Source organism: Accipiter gentilis, chromosome 14 (genome assembly GCF_929443795.1).
Source record: "Accipiter gentilis chromosome 14, bAccGen1.1, whole genome shotgun sequence".
NCBI classification, from domain to species: Eukaryota; Metazoa; Chordata; class Aves; order Accipitriformes; family Accipitridae; genus Astur; species Astur gentilis.
The window spans coordinates 3,347,789-3,365,441 of record NC_064893.1 but is presented as its reverse complement, the minus strand read 5'-3'; the positions used below and the strand labels follow the sequence as shown (position 1 = coordinate 3,365,441).

Below are 17,653 nucleotides of genomic sequence, written 5' to 3'. Positions count from 1 at the left end.
TGATTCCACTTAGACTTTTTCTCACCCCATTTTGCTACAAGCCAAACTGATAATTTATAAATTTCTTGATAAAATTAGTCATGACTATCAGACTGCTAAATATTTTCCCTGTTGGTTAAGTTTTCTCAGTTCAACATGTAATGGAAAAAAGATTTTTTCAGAAAATCAACTTTGAAGCTTTGAAACTTAAGCTCTTGACTTGCCAGTTGTCATCAAGGATTCTGCGGGATTTCCTTAAAGGTTGCATGTGTCTGTAGCTAGGGAGTTGTACAGGGAATTGCTGTATTTCTAAAGATGATTTTTATTGCTGTGTGAGATGCAATAGGGGTAAGACAATTTAAGTGCCATGGTAGCACTCTATTACACAAAATATGACTGCAGGTAAAACAGCAAATTGTAACACTGCTTCCAGTAGACAAAACATTTTTCTAATTTAATTGAAAGAGTAGACCTCACCAGCTGGATGATACTAGCATGATGAGGTAGTGGGCTTTTTTCCTGATGTTTCTGATTAGTGTAATACTATAATTGAGAGAAATTGTTTTGTTTTGGTAGCAAAATTCTTGCTCGTTTCCATTCTGTGCTGGTAGCAAGTAGTAAGGCAACAGCTTTCAGTGACAGCGGCTTTACAGAGTTTTGATTTTAAGCCTAGGTGGGTTTTTTTGTTGTTCAGTGATCATATTCAATTAATAGTATCTTTTTCATTGCCCTGCTTTGCTTTAATGAAAATGCTCATCCTCTTTGCTGTGTGGCATTCAAAGTTATATATAGAAGGATTGATTAATGGTTGCTAAATTTTCTCTAAAGCTTTTCTGAACGTTCAACATTCGGACAAAAATAAATATGAATATGACTTTTCCAAGCATTTTGATTATAAATAAATAGTAGAGGGTGTCAATTCCAAGTTTGGAAGCATCAGTTTTTGCTAATTGTTGATGTATAGGACCCACCATTGATTTTTAGTCTTACCCTACTGCTCTTCCTACTGAAATTCAAGGAAAAAGTCAACTAAAATCCCATCACAATATATACATGATTAGGTAAATAGTTGCTTGATTTCACATATAGTAGTACAAGTAGAAAATTTGCAGGGAGTTCTGAGGATATTCAAGCCCAAATAAAGGACCTTCATGTGGGTTACTTCACTGCTCCACCCCAGAAGTTTACAGTTCCTTTCGAGTCACAGTTGACATTTCTTTAACTGAGCACATCCTGAGCTTTCTTCTCAGGCTTCTTGTCAGAGGTAGGTCTGCCCTGGAAATTTGAATATATGAAGGCTGTTGTGGAGTCTTATGGGAGATAGAAACCATGTTTTAGGAAATACTTAAATGCTGGGGCAGGTGTTCAAATATGAAGATTTTCAGAGAAAAATATGAATGTTAAAAAAACATGAGATTTGTATTTTCTTCAAGAATTAGTTGGGTAGTACTAAAGTAAGTACCTATAAGTAAGAATATTCTTTTATTTCAATAAAAATATACCATGTATATATATTTATGCTTTGTGATTTGCTTCTATCCATCTAAAGATAACTTAAGTGATACTTATATGGGACCTTTTCTGGTCCTCTAGCTGGAGCTTAATGCACATATTGTGGAAAAAAAGAAAAAAAAAGTCTTTTTATATTTTATATAAAATGCAACTGCATGCACATGATCTTACCTAATCAAAACATGCAATTTTGTATTATATTTTGTTTTGCGTAAATAGCCTAGTTCAGTAAAAGCAGTGGTGGTGGAGATACTGCCTTGAAAACACTGAATGGTATGCTGTGGTGTTGCCTACAGCAATGACTGCAAATTTTGCAGATGTACCTGAAGTAGCCGGTTAAAAAGTAATTTGGGAATGTGTAGTGGCATCACCCCAGCAGCTAACAGTGCACTAGAGTTCTGGGTGAGCTCGGCCAGTTCGTGGTGCTTTGTGGCTCTGCTGATGTTGATACATGATTGGGCTACCTAAAAATTAGCTTGTGTGTTGGCTTTTCAATTTCTTTCATATATTATATGGAATTAAAAAAAAAAAAAACCCAAATCCTACTTTTTCTCCACACATTAAGTTTCATGTTAATTCTCTGCATGCTAGTTCAGCTTCCTGCTTACTTTCCTAGAAGGCAATGTTGAAACCTTGTCCCCATTGAAATCAATGGCAAAAACCTCTGACTGTAACCAGAATTTCACTCTATAAATCTGCAGTGGAAAAGCAGGGGCTGCTTTTTGAGATTTGATAAAACAAAATAGACTTCTTTTAGTTTCAATCCACAGTGTGTGTGTATATCTTGAAATTTCAGAGAAAGTTGCTTTATAGAGTTTGGGTAAATAATGTAGCTATATATTGTTTTATTTCTGTAATGTGATATATTTCATACATTTAATTTAATGAACAACAAAAAAGATGTACAGGTTTCTTCTTTTTGCTTCCTGGTAATTTGTTTGACAGCTATACACAGATGCTGAACATGGAGTAGATCCACTGTCAGCATATCTTCCATCTTCTCTTATGACAGGCATAAACATGTTTGACACATGGCCGTACCTCGGTCATTCCCATTTACTTCACTACTACGTTTGTTTTAATTGTTTTGGATCCTTTTCAAATTAACAGCATTTCTGCAATGCCTCTATGTTGGATTTTTTTTCCCCCTTGACCACAACAAAGTATCCAGAGAGTAAGTCAAATTAACGTATTAGTGTTCTGTGCAGCTATAACTTCTGTAATCTTTTTCAGTAAGACTTTTTTGATTAGCTGCATCAAAGGTTTTTAGCAGGTCAAGAAGCACTGTCTATGCCAGCTTCTTTGTTCAAGGCTGTAGCAGCAGAGCTAGAGCATTGTGTTTCAACAAGGCCTCTTGAGGAGGATGAGCTGAGAGAAAGCTGAAAGTGAAACCAAGGAAACTAAACTCTATTTAAAACCAAAACTTGAAGTGATGGGGTTTATTTATTTGTTTATTTTTTTCTTGGAACACTACTACTGCTTGATCCTAAATACACCATTACGTGGACATTACAAACATTTTCACTGGCAAAGAAACTAAAGTTCCAGTGAAAGTCAAAGAAACACACGTGTTTTTTTTTAAAACTGTCCCCATAGTCTTTATAAATGTACCATTCACCACACTGTTTCCCTGTCTAAATTCAAACCACAATATCTTACATGCCTATGAGAGACTTCTCTTGTCACTTTTTAAAGCCGAATTGAAAGTTTCTTTGCTTGTTCTTCTAGCCAGCATTATGGATTTCACTTTGTTTTTTCTTTTCAGTTTTTTTCCTCCTGCTTTCCATATTCTTTTAAAATGCCAAATACTAAATTGTAAACTGGGAATAAGATATATTCTGTAGATGTTTCTGACATGGGTTAAAATCATTACTCAGTGCAATATGTGACACAGTCAAAGTAATCTCATCAGTCCTGCAGGCTAGAACAAAATAATTATGTACAGGATTACAAATTTAAACCTATTCTCTCCTAGGATAGATTGAGCGTTCTAGCCTTGTGCCGTGCTTTGGTCCCCCAGTGATGTCAAAGTGTCAGCAGTCATTAAGAGAAAAACAGTATTTGCTTATTCATTGAGAGACAGGTGTCAAATCTGTACTTTACTTGACAGTATTTTTTTCTCCTTTAGCAGGAGGACGATTATTTCTCCTGTTCCTTCTTATTAGCTAAAGAAAATTAGCTTTATTTTTAGTGTCATTATGCTGCATTTTCTGTTTGCTTTGCTAAAATAGTAACTGTTTTAGTAAACAGTAGATATTAGTAATGTAGCATGCTAAGCAGTAAGCAAAGAAACTTTTTTTTTCTACTTACGCTTAGATTCTCCTAAAACAATGTTTTGGGAGCAAATGATGATGTATCTGATATTTTTGTAAAAGCTTATAAGTTTTTTTTAAATATAAGCACTTGAATGATTCTTGTTCTGGACCCCATGAGAGAGGAGCCCACAAAAAGGGCTGCACTGTAAATCCAGCAGAATAAAACTGAATAGCTAGTTCTGTGGCAGAGGTCTGCTTTAATTAGCCTTTTTGTAAATACAGTTCAGCTCTCTTTTTCTTTCTCAAAATAGTCATCACATAACTGCCTCAGTTTCAGGAGCAATTTTAGGAAATTACATTTTCAGTTTTATGAATAAGGGACTATTCAACTGTATGTTTTCCTTGTAATGAGGGTATCTGTAAATCTTCCTGTGTTTATAGTGATGATAAATAAATAATGACCTTTGTGTTTTCTTATATCATACCAATAGATGTAGCAGGTGTATTCTCTTATGGCCACACGAACTTGCTGCGAATATGCAAACCAATGAAGTTGTTCTATTTATTGACTGTTTAATGAGTTTGGGGTTGGTTTTGCTTCCTTTTTTTCAATGTGATGACTAAAAATCAGGCTGACCATTCATTTAAAATGTTTCATCCCTAGCATGTCCTGGAGCACAAACCTTTATTCTTGTAAGCTTTAATGGAATTTAATCTGTTAAATGTAATTTTTCATCTTGCTGATCCACCTGGGAAGTCTGTAGGTTTGTTATATGTATTGAGTCTTTATTTCTCTGAAGTGCTACTGCATGCTGTTGATTGCCACTGAAAAGGGGTTGTGTGTTTTTCTTAGGAAGTAGTTCATACACATTCACTTATTTAACAATCTGTTGTCTTTCTTGTATTTCAGTTTTCCAGTTTGACACCGAATTCTATATCAGTGGACTTGCGCCTCTCTGCGACCAGCTTGTTATACTTTCATATGTAAAGGAGATTTCCGAAAAAACGGTAATTGTTTTTCTGTTAGAGTTTCTTCACAGCACTTAACTGCCCTGTGAGTTGGGCCTTAAAACTAGTCACGCAAATCTGTTTATCTGTGAAAAAATTTGTAGTCTGCTGGTATTGAACAGTGCTCGAAACTTCTTTGACCTACAAAATAAGGTCAGTGGAGGTGATGTTGAAGACTAGTGTACTTAACCTTTCAGAAGTCCTGTCTGGGTTCCTTTATTTCTTGCAGAAGGCAGAGGAAGTCTCTAGATAGTCCTTCTCCCTCCTTTTTCCTCCACCCCCCCCCCCCCCCCTTTTTTGTCTCCTTTTCTCTCTTTCTTTCTGTTATTTCTGCACCAGATGAAATGAAGAATCTTTTTTAGCCATAAGAGGGGCATGCTGACACTGCATCTTAGAAGAAATGAGAGTAGTGAAGTTGATCAACTCAAGCAATAAGAGCCACTGTGGCGGCGTAGGATGCATGATTGCGAGGAAGTGGCATCATCTCCCTTGCTTCCAAGACCTTTAGTTGTGTACTCCCAGATATGTGTGTAGATAGGTAGAAATTAGAATTCATGTCAGCCGTTTTTCCTGTGTGCAGGTGAGTGCCATGTCAGTCTCCAACATTTATTTCATATTGCCAAATGAAAGGCGAGGCAGTGGAAGAAATCCTTGAAGTTGCGGTGTGAGAACGGCAGATGCTCTTGATCATCTCTTTGATAGTAGGTCTGCATTAGACAACCATCACCATAGTAACCTTAAGCAACTGGGTGCACAAGTTGCTAGGCAATGAAATGCTGTAGGTTCAAACAAATGCTCAAGCCTGCTGAAATCAATAGGGTTAGCTTCCAGCTCTGCTGCAGGATGTCAGATTATTATTTCTTTATTTATATTAAGGAGAAAAATAATGTCATGCCAGTGTCTCCCAAGAGAGCCAGTGCAGTAGTCCTCTGGTGTGGGAGAGTTGGTGAAAGAAAAGAAGGTAAACAAGTGGGATAAGGAAGGGGGAGGAAAAAATGGGTTGAAATGCTAGGGAGCAAGGAAATTGGGAAGCCACCGTTAATGAAGTAGCAGCATGGGAAAGGAACTAGTGTAAAGGAGGTAGTGACTGATAAAGGTTAAAGTCATTCTAACTGCTTCAGGAAAGAAAGATGAAAAGAGAATTTCAGGTGATACAATGGTAATAGAACATAGGAAAGAGATTTTTTTCATGTATTTGCTCTTAATTAGCCTTTTAAACAAACTCCAAATGCTGGATTTCGATAACTTCTCAGTCCTCTGGGTAACTCCAGTAAGGAAACAAAAGTACTCTCCTCCCTGACACCGTGTCAGTGCCCTGGTGTGGTAGGAACCCCTCTGTAACTGTCTTGGCTCCATGGAGCCCGAGCTGCCTGAGCTTGCAGCAGAAATGCTGCTCGCTACAAGTGCTGTAGGGTTATGAGGAACACTTCTTCCTACGCTTGATTTCACAGCTTTCAAACGACAGCTTCCTACTTGTTACAAATTGGATCAGAATTGAACTCATGGCTTGCTTTGATATTTTTTCTTTTTTCTGTTTTTTTTTTTTTCTCACTTGCGCTGGAACAGCACAATTGAGAAAATACCTGAGTGGTGCTGCTGCCGAATGGGTAGGCTAGAGCTGTGTAAATCCACTTTGTACGTCTCCTTGCTCTTTTATGCTGCATTTTGTTATGATTCACAGCCAGAAGTAGAAATTAGGGGATTGTCTTGGACCTTGACTTAATTAAAAGTAGAGCTAGTTGAAGACAGTGGTTTCCCTTGGATGGAAGATGAAAATCCATTATGTCTTACCATTACCACCTACATTGCACTTTAAAGTTCATGTTACTCTAAAATCATCAGCACAGCAAGGGTTTTATATTATTCTCAGATTAATTTTTCCCTCCTGCTGCTGGATGCTTAAAAGTGCAAACTTAAACACTAGCTAAAAACCCCCATGTTCATCTTGGTACCAGATTATCATTGATTCACAGAGCTCTGTCTTTTGGGGCCTGGGCCCAGCTGAGAATGTGTCTTAAATTGGTCTGTTGCTTGTTGAATGCAATGGTTGATGATCATCTGTGATAGCCCTGACAACTTCTATGACCAAGAGCAGAAAAATAGCAAGCAAACTTAGGGGAAGGTTTAGACCTGTGTCTTGTCTAAACCTCCTTCTCTGTGCTGATCTGTTCAAGGGGAGCAAGCCAAGACTAGGAATAACGTTCCTTTGTGTTTCAGATGTGATTACAGCCACTCTGTGGGGCACAACTTTGCAGGTTGTATGGTTCGCAACTGAGTACCCAGTGCAAAGTACTGGGCTTTTGGGAATGTTTGCAGCTGTTGAATTTCAGCCTTATTTGTATATGACCATCAGTTGGCATTGCTAAGGTAAATCGTGTAGGATGCAACTAAGATGTTGGTGGTTTTTCTAGGAGGTGGAGTGTTGTGCAAGGCCTAGACTGGATATTGTACAACCCCTACCTGAGTCCTGTGAAGAGATCTCTTCTGATGCACTAACAGTACGAGGATTTCAGGAAAATGAATGTAGAGATTATCACTTAGGTAGGTGTTCTTAATATTGTTTTGTTTTATTTTCATAACTTGGTTAAAAAAGACTTGATTTGGGAGGACTCAGCTTCCTTTTTCATTTTTATGCCACCTCCTTGAATAACTATCTATAATTGCTTATGACACTGAAGTGTAAAGTGGAAATCCACAAGAACCAGTTACATGAAAGAAAACAGATGTGTATATTTAACTGGAGTTTGGCAAGTTCAGCCTAGAAGATAAGTTTAATTATGTAACAGGCAGGAAGATTAAGCCCTGGCACAATATATACCAGAGTCTCTTAAATAAGGTGGGAGGGTTTCTGATATATATGTTGTAGTTCAGAAAGATGCATGGCAAAGCTGATGCAGATTTCCTTGGTGAAGATTATATAGGCTGTGTTATAAAGAAACATTCCTTCTGGCTTTTAAAATCCATGAATCTGATTTTTAAGCATCTTCTCTGGCAGCATGCTTCAAATCATAGGCTTGGCAGGCCTCTTTGTGTACATCAATGCCCTTAAGCCACTAGAAGTATAGTATATCTCCTCCTATCTCCAAAACATCTCTGCTGCTATCAATAGAATTGCGATTTCTTTATACCTGTCCCTCAGCAGAACATTGATGTCCACAGTTGTACTTTTATGCTTAATGAATATTCTAGTTAATCTGACAAGGCTAAATTTTTTTGATGGCTTTAAAACAAACATTATTATGTGAATTGCTTATCAGTTCAGGAGTGCATTTGTATGCATGTGTAGATACAGATAAAGGATGGGGGGTGGTTTTCTTTCCTGTACCTACAAAATATTGATGGTGTTTCTTCATGGGTTCTGTGGAAATAATAACTATTCTGAACAGTCATCTTCTGTGTCTGATTTTTACCTTTAAGTACATTTTTACTTTGAGCTTACTCAAAAATAAAGGCTTATGGTATAAGCAAATGCATTATACATATAACCTTAACTTATAGCATTGCAAATGCATTGCTGTAATGATGTGCTGTGTCCCCAGGGGTTATGGCATCTATCATTTATGCTTTTGATGGCCTTGACCTTGATGGGGAGGATAAGTTTATTGCAGGCTATGTAGTGTAATAGTCCTCTAAAAGTATAATAATGTGTTCTAAACCATCATAAAGTTTACACATAGTGGATGAATCAGAATTTGCAATAAGCTGTAGTGATTTTTTTTTTTAAAGATATTTTGCCATTTAAACCAGTTTTAATTTATTGGAGAATACAGCTTCCCAAACAAGCATGTTCTGCAGGAGTAGCCTTGCTGTCTTCCTTGCATCTCCTCTTTCTAAATTCCCCTCAAGGGTGTACTAAAAAGCAGGGCTTTACTTAAGGAAAATATAATAATAATAAAACTGTGTATGCATTTGCAGAGTATTCGGAAGGTGAATCACTTTTTTATATCATCAGCCCAAGAGATGTGGTTGTGGCTAAAGAGCGGGACCAAGATGACCACATTGACTGGCTTCTTGAAAAGAAGAAATACGAAGTAATTTTTACAACATTCTTTCCTTCAGGCTTTCTTGGTTTGGAAATTGGAGTGGCATGGTGAACTTTGCTAGGTCATTTGGATTGGATAGTTTCTGTTCCTGTAGTCATTAACAAAATGCTTGTAAAGGGTAGGAGTTGACTATACATCTCTTCATCTCTCTGGAGAGTTAGTCTTCCTACTGAAACAACTCATCGGAATTGTACCCAAGTGAGATAGCTGAATTAGATGCTGTGAATGCTGCTCTCAACATCAGATATGAAATGTATTAGCTGTCACTGAAAATTACTAAAGCTGGTTTTTGGCTTTAAAGCAGCAGAATAGTTAACTAATGAGCTATGTGGATATTTTTCTAGATCTATCCCAACTAAAGAGGGAAGGCAGATGGACTTGATGAGCAATATTAGATTTTTCCCATTCTATATTACTTCCACTATAAAAGGTTGTGTTAGAGTACTGTGCATTGCTCTGTGTTACTTGCCTTCAGTGTTGAAGCTGTTAAAAGTAAAATAATATGGGCTCGAACTGTAGGTATTGGTGCTCAAAATAGTGTTACTCCCCAAAAAGCAGAGCCGATATTAAAAAACAAGGCTATACAGCTCCCTTGGAAAAAAGCAGCTCAGTATTTGGCTGCATAAATATTGGTGTGTTTAAGCATGTATATCTAAACACCTAAAACAATAATAATAAATTCTTACAGACAGTATCATGCACCTAGTGTTCCAGTTTCTGATGTCCTGAAGTTAATGACTTAGAACACTTGTTACGATGCATAAAATAACTTGCAAATTCCTATTTACGTGTTATTTGTTGGATGCCCATTATAAGGAAAAAATATGCGGGAAAGCCATTCAGCATGTATTCCTTTTGTTAATGCAATCATGATATTCCTCATGCAGATTTGTTTAAATCCTTGTGGATGGTTTTGCATCTGAATGGCAAACTCATATGATGAGTGCAGTTTTGCAGTTTATGTAAATCACAGCATTTGGTCCCTGAAGACTCCAGTAATTTGCAAGTGACAGCTGTGCGTGTGCCTTTATGAAAGCCATTCAATGTAGTAGATAGATTGTGTGTTATGATGTATGTTAAAGTTTTCATTTTGTTTGTAAAAGTGCCAGCTTTGTTTCTTTGAAAGAAGTAGAACGGCAAATGGTACTTAAATATAAATCAGTCTGGAGAAGACTTTTGGTCTGCAGAAGTGAAAGGTAGCCTTCCCCCACCCCCTTTCCTGATTATTTTTTTCACAGGTTTTGGTAGTGAAGGGTTCTTATTTGAAAATGATCCAATGCGATTGCATTGTCTGTTTTGTTGTAATCTTGCGATTTGATCCTAATATAGTAATGTGGAGTGAACCCAGATGGAAACAAAAGTAGTTTTCTCTTCGGTTGACTGCTTTTGTTTGAGTATGAATTCAAAGCTGTTCATCCAACCATGGCATTAAAAAATTCTAGTGCTTCAAACACCCTGCTCTGAAAAATAGTTGATTTATGCAGTTCTAGAGCTTTCTGTATTGAAAGTTTGTGTATTTGGCTAGTATCTATGTTTTCTACTTTTTTAATATAGGAAGCTTTGATGGCAGCTGAGATCAGTCAGAAAACCATAAAAAAGCACAAGATTTTGGTAAGTCTCAAAACTTCTATTCAAACAAAAAATCTGACGTCTTTTAGAATGCTGTGAGATACTACAAATACGTTCCCTGTTCTGTATTGCACCAGACAATAGCTGTGAGGCATACTCCAACTAGCATTCGATTTCTTGGTTTCAGCTGCAGAACAGGAATGCTAGGATGTGAAACACGAAAGGATCTGGATTTTGTGAAGGTGCTATTGACATTAAAAAGAAGAGAATTCCACTTCTCTGATTGCTGATGGGGTTTTTGTTTGCTTTTACTTCTGTATTGAATTTGCTGTTGTTTCAACTAACACACAGTATTGCAATATTAAGAGATTGGGTGGGGGGTGACACATTGCTCTAACTTTTACCTTGTACATGTGACAGGGTTTTGGCAGGAGTTTAAAAGGTGCAATTGGAAGACCTTTTAAATGCTATTGAAATTCAGCTGCAGTTTTACACCTAGCTCTTGTATTGCTTTGCAATTCTCATTATTTTACATAGTTAAGCTCCTTTTCTCCTGTGTAGTTATTTCCCATGTTTATAGTCCCTTCACAGAGCAACAAAGGCTATTGATGTTTAAGACAAAAGAAGGGGGGTAATGTAATAGCCACAAAAGCATAGCTAATTTTAGCTCTTTTTTTTGTTTGTTTGAATTGACATCAGTGTGATCATATCGGTATTTCATTAATACTGCTGCATTTTTAAATGGAAGTTTGTATTTAAGTACAAAGTGTTAGAAGATGTGTTTAATTTTTAGCCAGATCACTGCTATAATATACCCACTGTATATCAGTATGTCTTAAAAATTCTTTTCTTCTTGTGTAGTCCAGAATTTGAATCAAGACCTAATAGCATGCCATCACCTATCACAGAGTTTGTATGATTTAGCTGCTCTGTGACTCTTGCAAAAGATGTAAAGAATTCTTAAAGGAGGTCCTTGGCAATACATTAGGAGAAGAAAGGGGGAAAAAAAAAAAAGGCTTTTCTCTTGGTTTGCAGAAATTTGCTCTGCTAGTATGAAATTCGGTGTGGGTATATACAAGCAGAGTGTTGAGTGTTTGGTGTCTAATGCAAAACCCACAGAACGTGTTGGGGGGAAAAAACGTTGACATCAAGCCCTAAGTGAAGGATTACTGATACAGGGATTTAAAACAACTTATGTTCTCACTGCCCAGCGGCTATCAGACCAATGACACCACACTCACACTACCTGTCTGGTGGTCTTGAGGATTTTTTAGGATGCAGTAATGATCACTGTCCCTTTGCACCTCTTGAGCAGAATGCAAGGGTCCTAAACAACCACAGATGTACAGTTCCTTTCCTTACACTGTCTTCTCTGCTCACTGGGGAGCTGGCCTGCAGGAGAAAGAGGCTGACAAAAATCTTCATTCTTGAGAATGGTGAAGTTGAAAATACAAAGGTGGTTCCTATAGTGGAATGAAATTCTAAAATCTGGTGTATGTGCATGATTTATTTTTTTAAAAACTTTGTAGTAGATTGGCCAATTGGAGTTGTTGGATACCTCTGTTCATATTCTGTTCCACTTGGTACTGTCCTTGATATTGATCAAAAATTTATGTTGTGCCTCAGAAGACCCAAATGTTTATTATTGTAGGAAACATATTGTAGGAAACAAGGAGTTGTTTTTATTGTACAGCTTCCCGCCCCCCCCCCCCCCCCCCCCCCGAAACAATGTGCTTTTAGTGATGTGATTCTTAAGTTATGCAGTGGGTACACTGGGTTTGAGACCAGTGTTAAGATTACAGCAGAAGGGATGGCTATTTTGCCAAAATTTTAATATATTAAATGCTTACCAGAAAAATTTTGCAGCTGACCTGTGTGATAAACTTGAGAAGGGGAATTCAGTACGTAATAATACGTAATAATCTTGCTAAATTCTCATTCTCAACCAGTGTTTTTCCCACCTGCAGACTTTGTGTTGACAAAGTAAGTGTCTCATATCATGGCTGGTGTTTTTCTTTTTGAGATAACTAATGCAAGCACTGAATGATCAGCTATGTGTTTTGAACAATCCTTAATATGTCTTCTATGAGGTTATGAGAATTAATTAAAAGAGTAGTCTATGCAAGTATTATATTGACTGTTCTGTGGGCCCTACATCTAAAGGAGAACTCAGGGTATCCACTTAGGGCCTGGTGCTTGACTTAACAGCAGTGCATACAACTGGAATGATAGTTATTGTGGCAGTCAAGTAGCTGACTTCCAAACTTTTATAACTAATCCTTTATTTTTATTCTCTTTAGGACATTGGCTTAGCCTATATAAATCACCTAGTGGAGAAAGGAGAGTATGACATGGCTGCTCGGTAATTTATTAGATTTTCTTTGCTGGCTAAAGTGTGTCGGGTGGAGGGGGCACGAAACAAAAGCAAATTATTGATTCTGAAGTATTTTGTGATATTGATTTTCTATGTGTTCTGGAGTTTCTGAAGTTCCAAAACATACAGATGTATTACTGTGCCCTATATTTTCTTGTCTGTAGTGACTCAAAAGTTACTGTAAACTTTCTGAAGTTTAGCTAGAATTGAGGCATATATATTTTTGAAAGACAGCCTTGATTTTTCAAAGTCACGCTAGATTTTCAAAACTAAGGTTTTCTTTGGATGTTGATAATCTAAGTTTATTAGTGTGTCATTACATGTAAGACCATCAGAAAATAATTTGTGGTTATGTGGGTGTAAACAAAAATGTCAAATATGGGTATCTAAAGTAAGGATCAGAAATTACCTGAGGTTTGTGTTTTCATGTATGTGTAAGCGTAAGCATATCTTTTTAAGTGCTCAGTTTTTCTGAGCTGAGATTTAAAAACTTCACTCATAAAGCTAATATGGCCTTAATCAATAAGGGTGAATGCATAGTAAGCAGTTAAGTCCTCTTGGATGCAACAAAATTGTAAGATCTGAAAAGAAGAATACCTGGTATGCTCTGCTTGAAGCGATGGTTGCCAAAGTAAGTCACCTTTGAAAGTGTCTGTATAGGGAGAAGAAAGAAAAAGGAATCCTTGCAGTAATGCTGTCACATTTGTATTATTCTATGTACCTACTTTTTGTTCTCTCCCCTTTCATCTTCCTTCCAGAAAGTGCCAGAAAATTCTTGGCAGAAACACAGAACTCTGGGAATTTGAAGTTTACAAGTTTAAAGAAATAGGTCAGCTTAAGGTAAGTTAATTTCTGTCTCTGCACTCAAGTAATTGGTATGCTGTATTTACCGTATGTTTTGACCAAGTATCTAAAGGCTTGCATTTAATGGCCATAGTGTGGTAGCAGGATACAACGCTGCCCTTCAAATTCCTGCCCAGACCTCTAGTTGTACAGTTGTCTTTCAGATTGATGTGTATATGTTAACATGACTCAGAACAGGGTTGGAGGCATAGCACATCCAGCTACTCAGCTACCTATTTTTAACTTGTTGACAGCCCCCAAGTAAAAGATCCACCCCTAAGGCCTTTACTTGCAAAGATGCTCATAGTTAAATGCATCTTTCCCATTTGCTTTTCACTTCCTTCCAGTATGTCCTGAAAAATCCTACCCAAACTTTTAAGGAAAATAGCCTCTGTGGGTGCCAGCCTTTCCTCAAAATCCAAGTACCTTGTAACAGAGCTTTTAAGTGTCAAAGAACAGTTAAATTGCAAAGCAACAAGGGAAACCTATGTTGTATGCTAGAAAAGGTGGCAAGAAAGAAGATCAGTCTGCCCTGTCTTGTGTTTTCCCTGGTCGCAAGCCAGCTACCATAACAGTACACGTTTAATGTGAGATTCTCAGTTAATAAATTGCCCAGGACATAAGGCTATAGCGCTATCACTGCCAAACCAGTAGAAAACATTATGCACATTCCCTTTGGTAACACATGTACATTTATTTCTGAATTTTATGTCCTCCTATTCAAACTCAATGAGCCAAAAAGGACATATTATTAAGATCTCACAGCATGCAGTCCCTTGCTAGTTTTAAGCTGTTTAATTCTGTTCAAAGAGCGAAAATGTTTCAGCACTACAGTTTTCAGAAATGTCTGGCTTTTGTTTTAGAGCCAGTCCAGTGCAAGAACAGTCTTGCCTTTTGTATGAGTTCTTAGTGGTTCGGTGCACTCTTTGCCACCTTGGAAGATGAAATCTCATGTTTCTCTCTCTTTATTTCAATCCAATAAAGGACCTGAGTGCAGGTACAGGTGAAATTTTGATACACTGCTTCTTAGTCCTTTTAGGTTTATTTTGTTTTTTAGATGCAAGTGTTTGGAATGGATGTTTTTCTTGTCTCCACTTATGTCATCCAGCAGACTGTAAAATATAAAAATATTTGCAGTTCTGCTGCAAAAACATCTCTGCTAAATTACTGCCTTTCTAAACAGTTGGTTGTTTTCAGCCCCTTGAAAGTGGACTTAGAAAAATATAAGATGCAGTCTGTTACATTATTCAGCTTCAAGTTGCAGTTCTAGATGATGCCTCTCTTATTTTACTATTTCAATTGCATATAACTTTTTCCCAAGTTCCTAAAGGTACCTGAATATCATAAAGGATGAACTAAGTTAAGCCAAATCTAAATGAAGCCGTTGTTGTAATGCTTGGGGTCGCTTGTATGCTATTTGGAATTTTTACCTATTTACCCAACCAGCAGGTATTAAACACAGTAGTGTAACTGGGCTATGATGGCTTTAAGCCCTGATGAGGAGACTCTGTTTGAGATTTGGAGACAAGATGTATTTTGAAAGGGAAGTGGTTGCCTGAAATCTTGACGTTTCCAATCTAACGTGATTTGCCAATAGCTAAGGTGGTGGTAAACTAAAGGTTTAAAGTTTCCTTCCTGCAGACGGACTAATTAGTTATACCCCAATGTGGGGCGAGTGTCTTGTTTGTTTGCTTGTGGTTTTAGGGGGTTTTTGAGTGTTCGGTACTAAAAGGCCCTGTTTGGCTACCAGAGGCTGCATTTTGGTATCTTGATGTCTCTCCTCTCTTCAGTGAATGTCCTCTGGCAAACCTTGTTATGGTAGTTTCAAGATTTTAGAGCCTTGCAATGATCTGCTCCTCTCCTCCTCCAGTAGCAGTGGTTTGTGGAGTTACGTGTTAATGTTCAAGTCACTTCAGTGTAAAATCCAATGTCTCAGCTCAAACAGCTGAGGAAGGTGGATTCAAAGGAAGATGCCAAACTCTGCGAGTGCTGGCCGTTGTGGCATGAGGGATACGCTCCATTCTGTTGACTCTGCTGTGACAGCAGTGACTTTCAGCAGGGGTGTAGAATGATCAGCTGGCGGCAGCAATGCTTTAATGACCAAAATGTTGGCTAGAGGACACATGAAGGACTTCACCTGACTGTGGTGGGCATAGCATAGAGCAGCATTATCCAGACAGCCTCTTTCATCTCATAGGTATCCTCTGAGGAATAAATAATTGTGGTTTGGGCTTATTGGTGAAATGTTCTAGGCTATCTCATGTCAACTTTTATATGGGCTTTCCTGTGTATACCCTGTCCTTATACCTATTGATCAAAAGTCTGAAAGCAGGTCTTAAGAAAAAGTCACTTTCACCATGTGATTCGGGAATTGTTACAAAGGCATCCTGATTCTGGAGCTTTCTTGTCTGACCTCGCTCCTTAACTACTGCTTAAAAATAAAATAGGAAGAGTTTTTAACTTCCAGCATGGGTCTTAGTTCACCTTTGTGCCTAGGCTTAAAAATAACTTGGATGCTTCTCAGTCTTTATTGAGCATGGGGGCCAAACTGCAGGACGTGGTTGTGCTTTACCTTCAAAGCAGTGGGACTTGAGGCAGGAGAGATTTCCTTCCCAAGGCAGCCTGGCCCCCACGCAACGAAGGCAGCTGCACTGCTCCTCAGCTCGCTCTGCGACCAAACTGCAGCCAAGAGTTGCAGCAAAGCCTGCTGGGTGAGGCTGTTCATTTAAGAGGTGGCAGGAAGGTAGAAAGTGGGAATGAAAACAGCTGTTGGAGAATGTCCTCTGCCTTCGAGTCTCCAGCTGATGTCCAGCCTGCTTTCTTTATGGCTGGAAGAGGCTTTTTTATGAGGGGTCAGGAATATGATTCCCCAGGGCAGCTGGCAAGACTATGCCCTGAGTTAGCTATTAAATTCTGTGACAGACGGTAGAAGCTGATGTTGGCAGCATGCTACATTGCGAAGTCTGCCCAAGCTCAAACAGCATGGGGAGAGAAGAGGTCTCCTGTGAGCAATGAACTTTTAATTTTTGCAAAGTCATTAACAATGCTTTTTTTATTGGTCTTTTATTTTTCCCTCCTTTTTCACCTACAGATGGAAGACTTCAATGAAATATGTAACTTAGGCAATTGTTTTGATTTAAATACTAGGAGAATTTGTTGTGAATAGTCATTGTTGCCTGTAAAACTGCAAAAAAAATTGATGTAGTGAGGCGTTATTTCTCCTGCTTTGTTCCAGCAACTTCAGTAACAAAATGCTACTGCACCAGGTGCCATTAGTGGGCAACAGGCAACATCTCTGAGTGTTTGGAGGAATTTCATCATTGTTGGGCCTTCAGCTACAAACCCCAAAGTCCCAACACAGCTGGTAGCAGTAGGGTTTATTTTGGCAGGTGGTAATAACCTTGGCCTCCAGTTGCATGGAATAATAGTGCTAATAAGATGCTGTGCTGAAATTCCAGGGTATGAGCTGATTCATTGTGGCAGGTTCTTGACTCCTGCCAGCCAGAATGCAATTCCTTAACACCTCCTATAGAGCAACAGATCACACGCCTTCACCCTTTCCATGGAGAGATGTATTCTCAAATTAATTTTCATTTGGGTTCGTAAAAATAGCTGGCAAAACAGAACTCTTTCATGAAATGTAGCGACCTCGCAGTAAGTCTTAATCAAAAGGACCCATTTTTCAGCTAATGAATGCTTATACCTTTTTACAAGATATAAGACCAAGACTGGACAAGATGGATTTTGAAAACTTTCTTCTTTTGAGGGTTCTTGTATGGGTTTTATTTTCTAAATGACTAACAGCAAATATTCCGACTTCTCTAAGTGTAATGACTGACTCTCCCATTCTAACCTTAACACCTATCTTTCTAATGATAATTTCAGATAAGTAATACAATTCCAATGTGTGCAATCCTAAAGTAAATAACTTCAGGATACTGCTTACAAATATGAATATACAGCACTTCCAGGGTTTACCAAGAGCCATGTTTTGCATGTAGCTTTGGTTTTTTTGTTTCACAATTATTTTTTTCTATCATCAGTGTACCAGGATGTTACATGTCCTTCAC

At 37.9% G+C, this 17,653-nt stretch overlaps 1 protein-coding gene across 3 annotated transcripts in view; it reads left to right on the top strand.

Annotated features, from left to right (window-relative positions):
• VPS41 (VPS41 subunit of HOPS complex) overlaps window positions 1–17,653 on the top strand; it is a 115,837-nt gene that overhangs the window by 74,255 nt on the left and 23,929 nt on the right. For 2 of the 3 annotated variants that reach the window (XM_049816474.1, XM_049816473.1), the window contains exons 11-16: window positions 4,657–4,754; window positions 7,166–7,295; window positions 8,670–8,785; window positions 10,352–10,408; window positions 12,667–12,728; window positions 13,499–13,580. In XM_049816474.1, the coding sequence (XP_049672431.1) occupies window positions 4,657–4,754; window positions 7,166–7,295; window positions 8,670–8,785; window positions 10,352–10,408; window positions 12,667–12,728; window positions 13,499–13,580 (545 nt within the window). The remainder of the gene's footprint in view (window positions 1–4,656; window positions 4,755–7,165; window positions 7,296–8,669; window positions 8,786–10,351; window positions 10,409–12,666; window positions 12,729–13,498; window positions 13,581–17,653) is intronic. The other variant, XM_049816475.1, reaches the window with a different exon arrangement.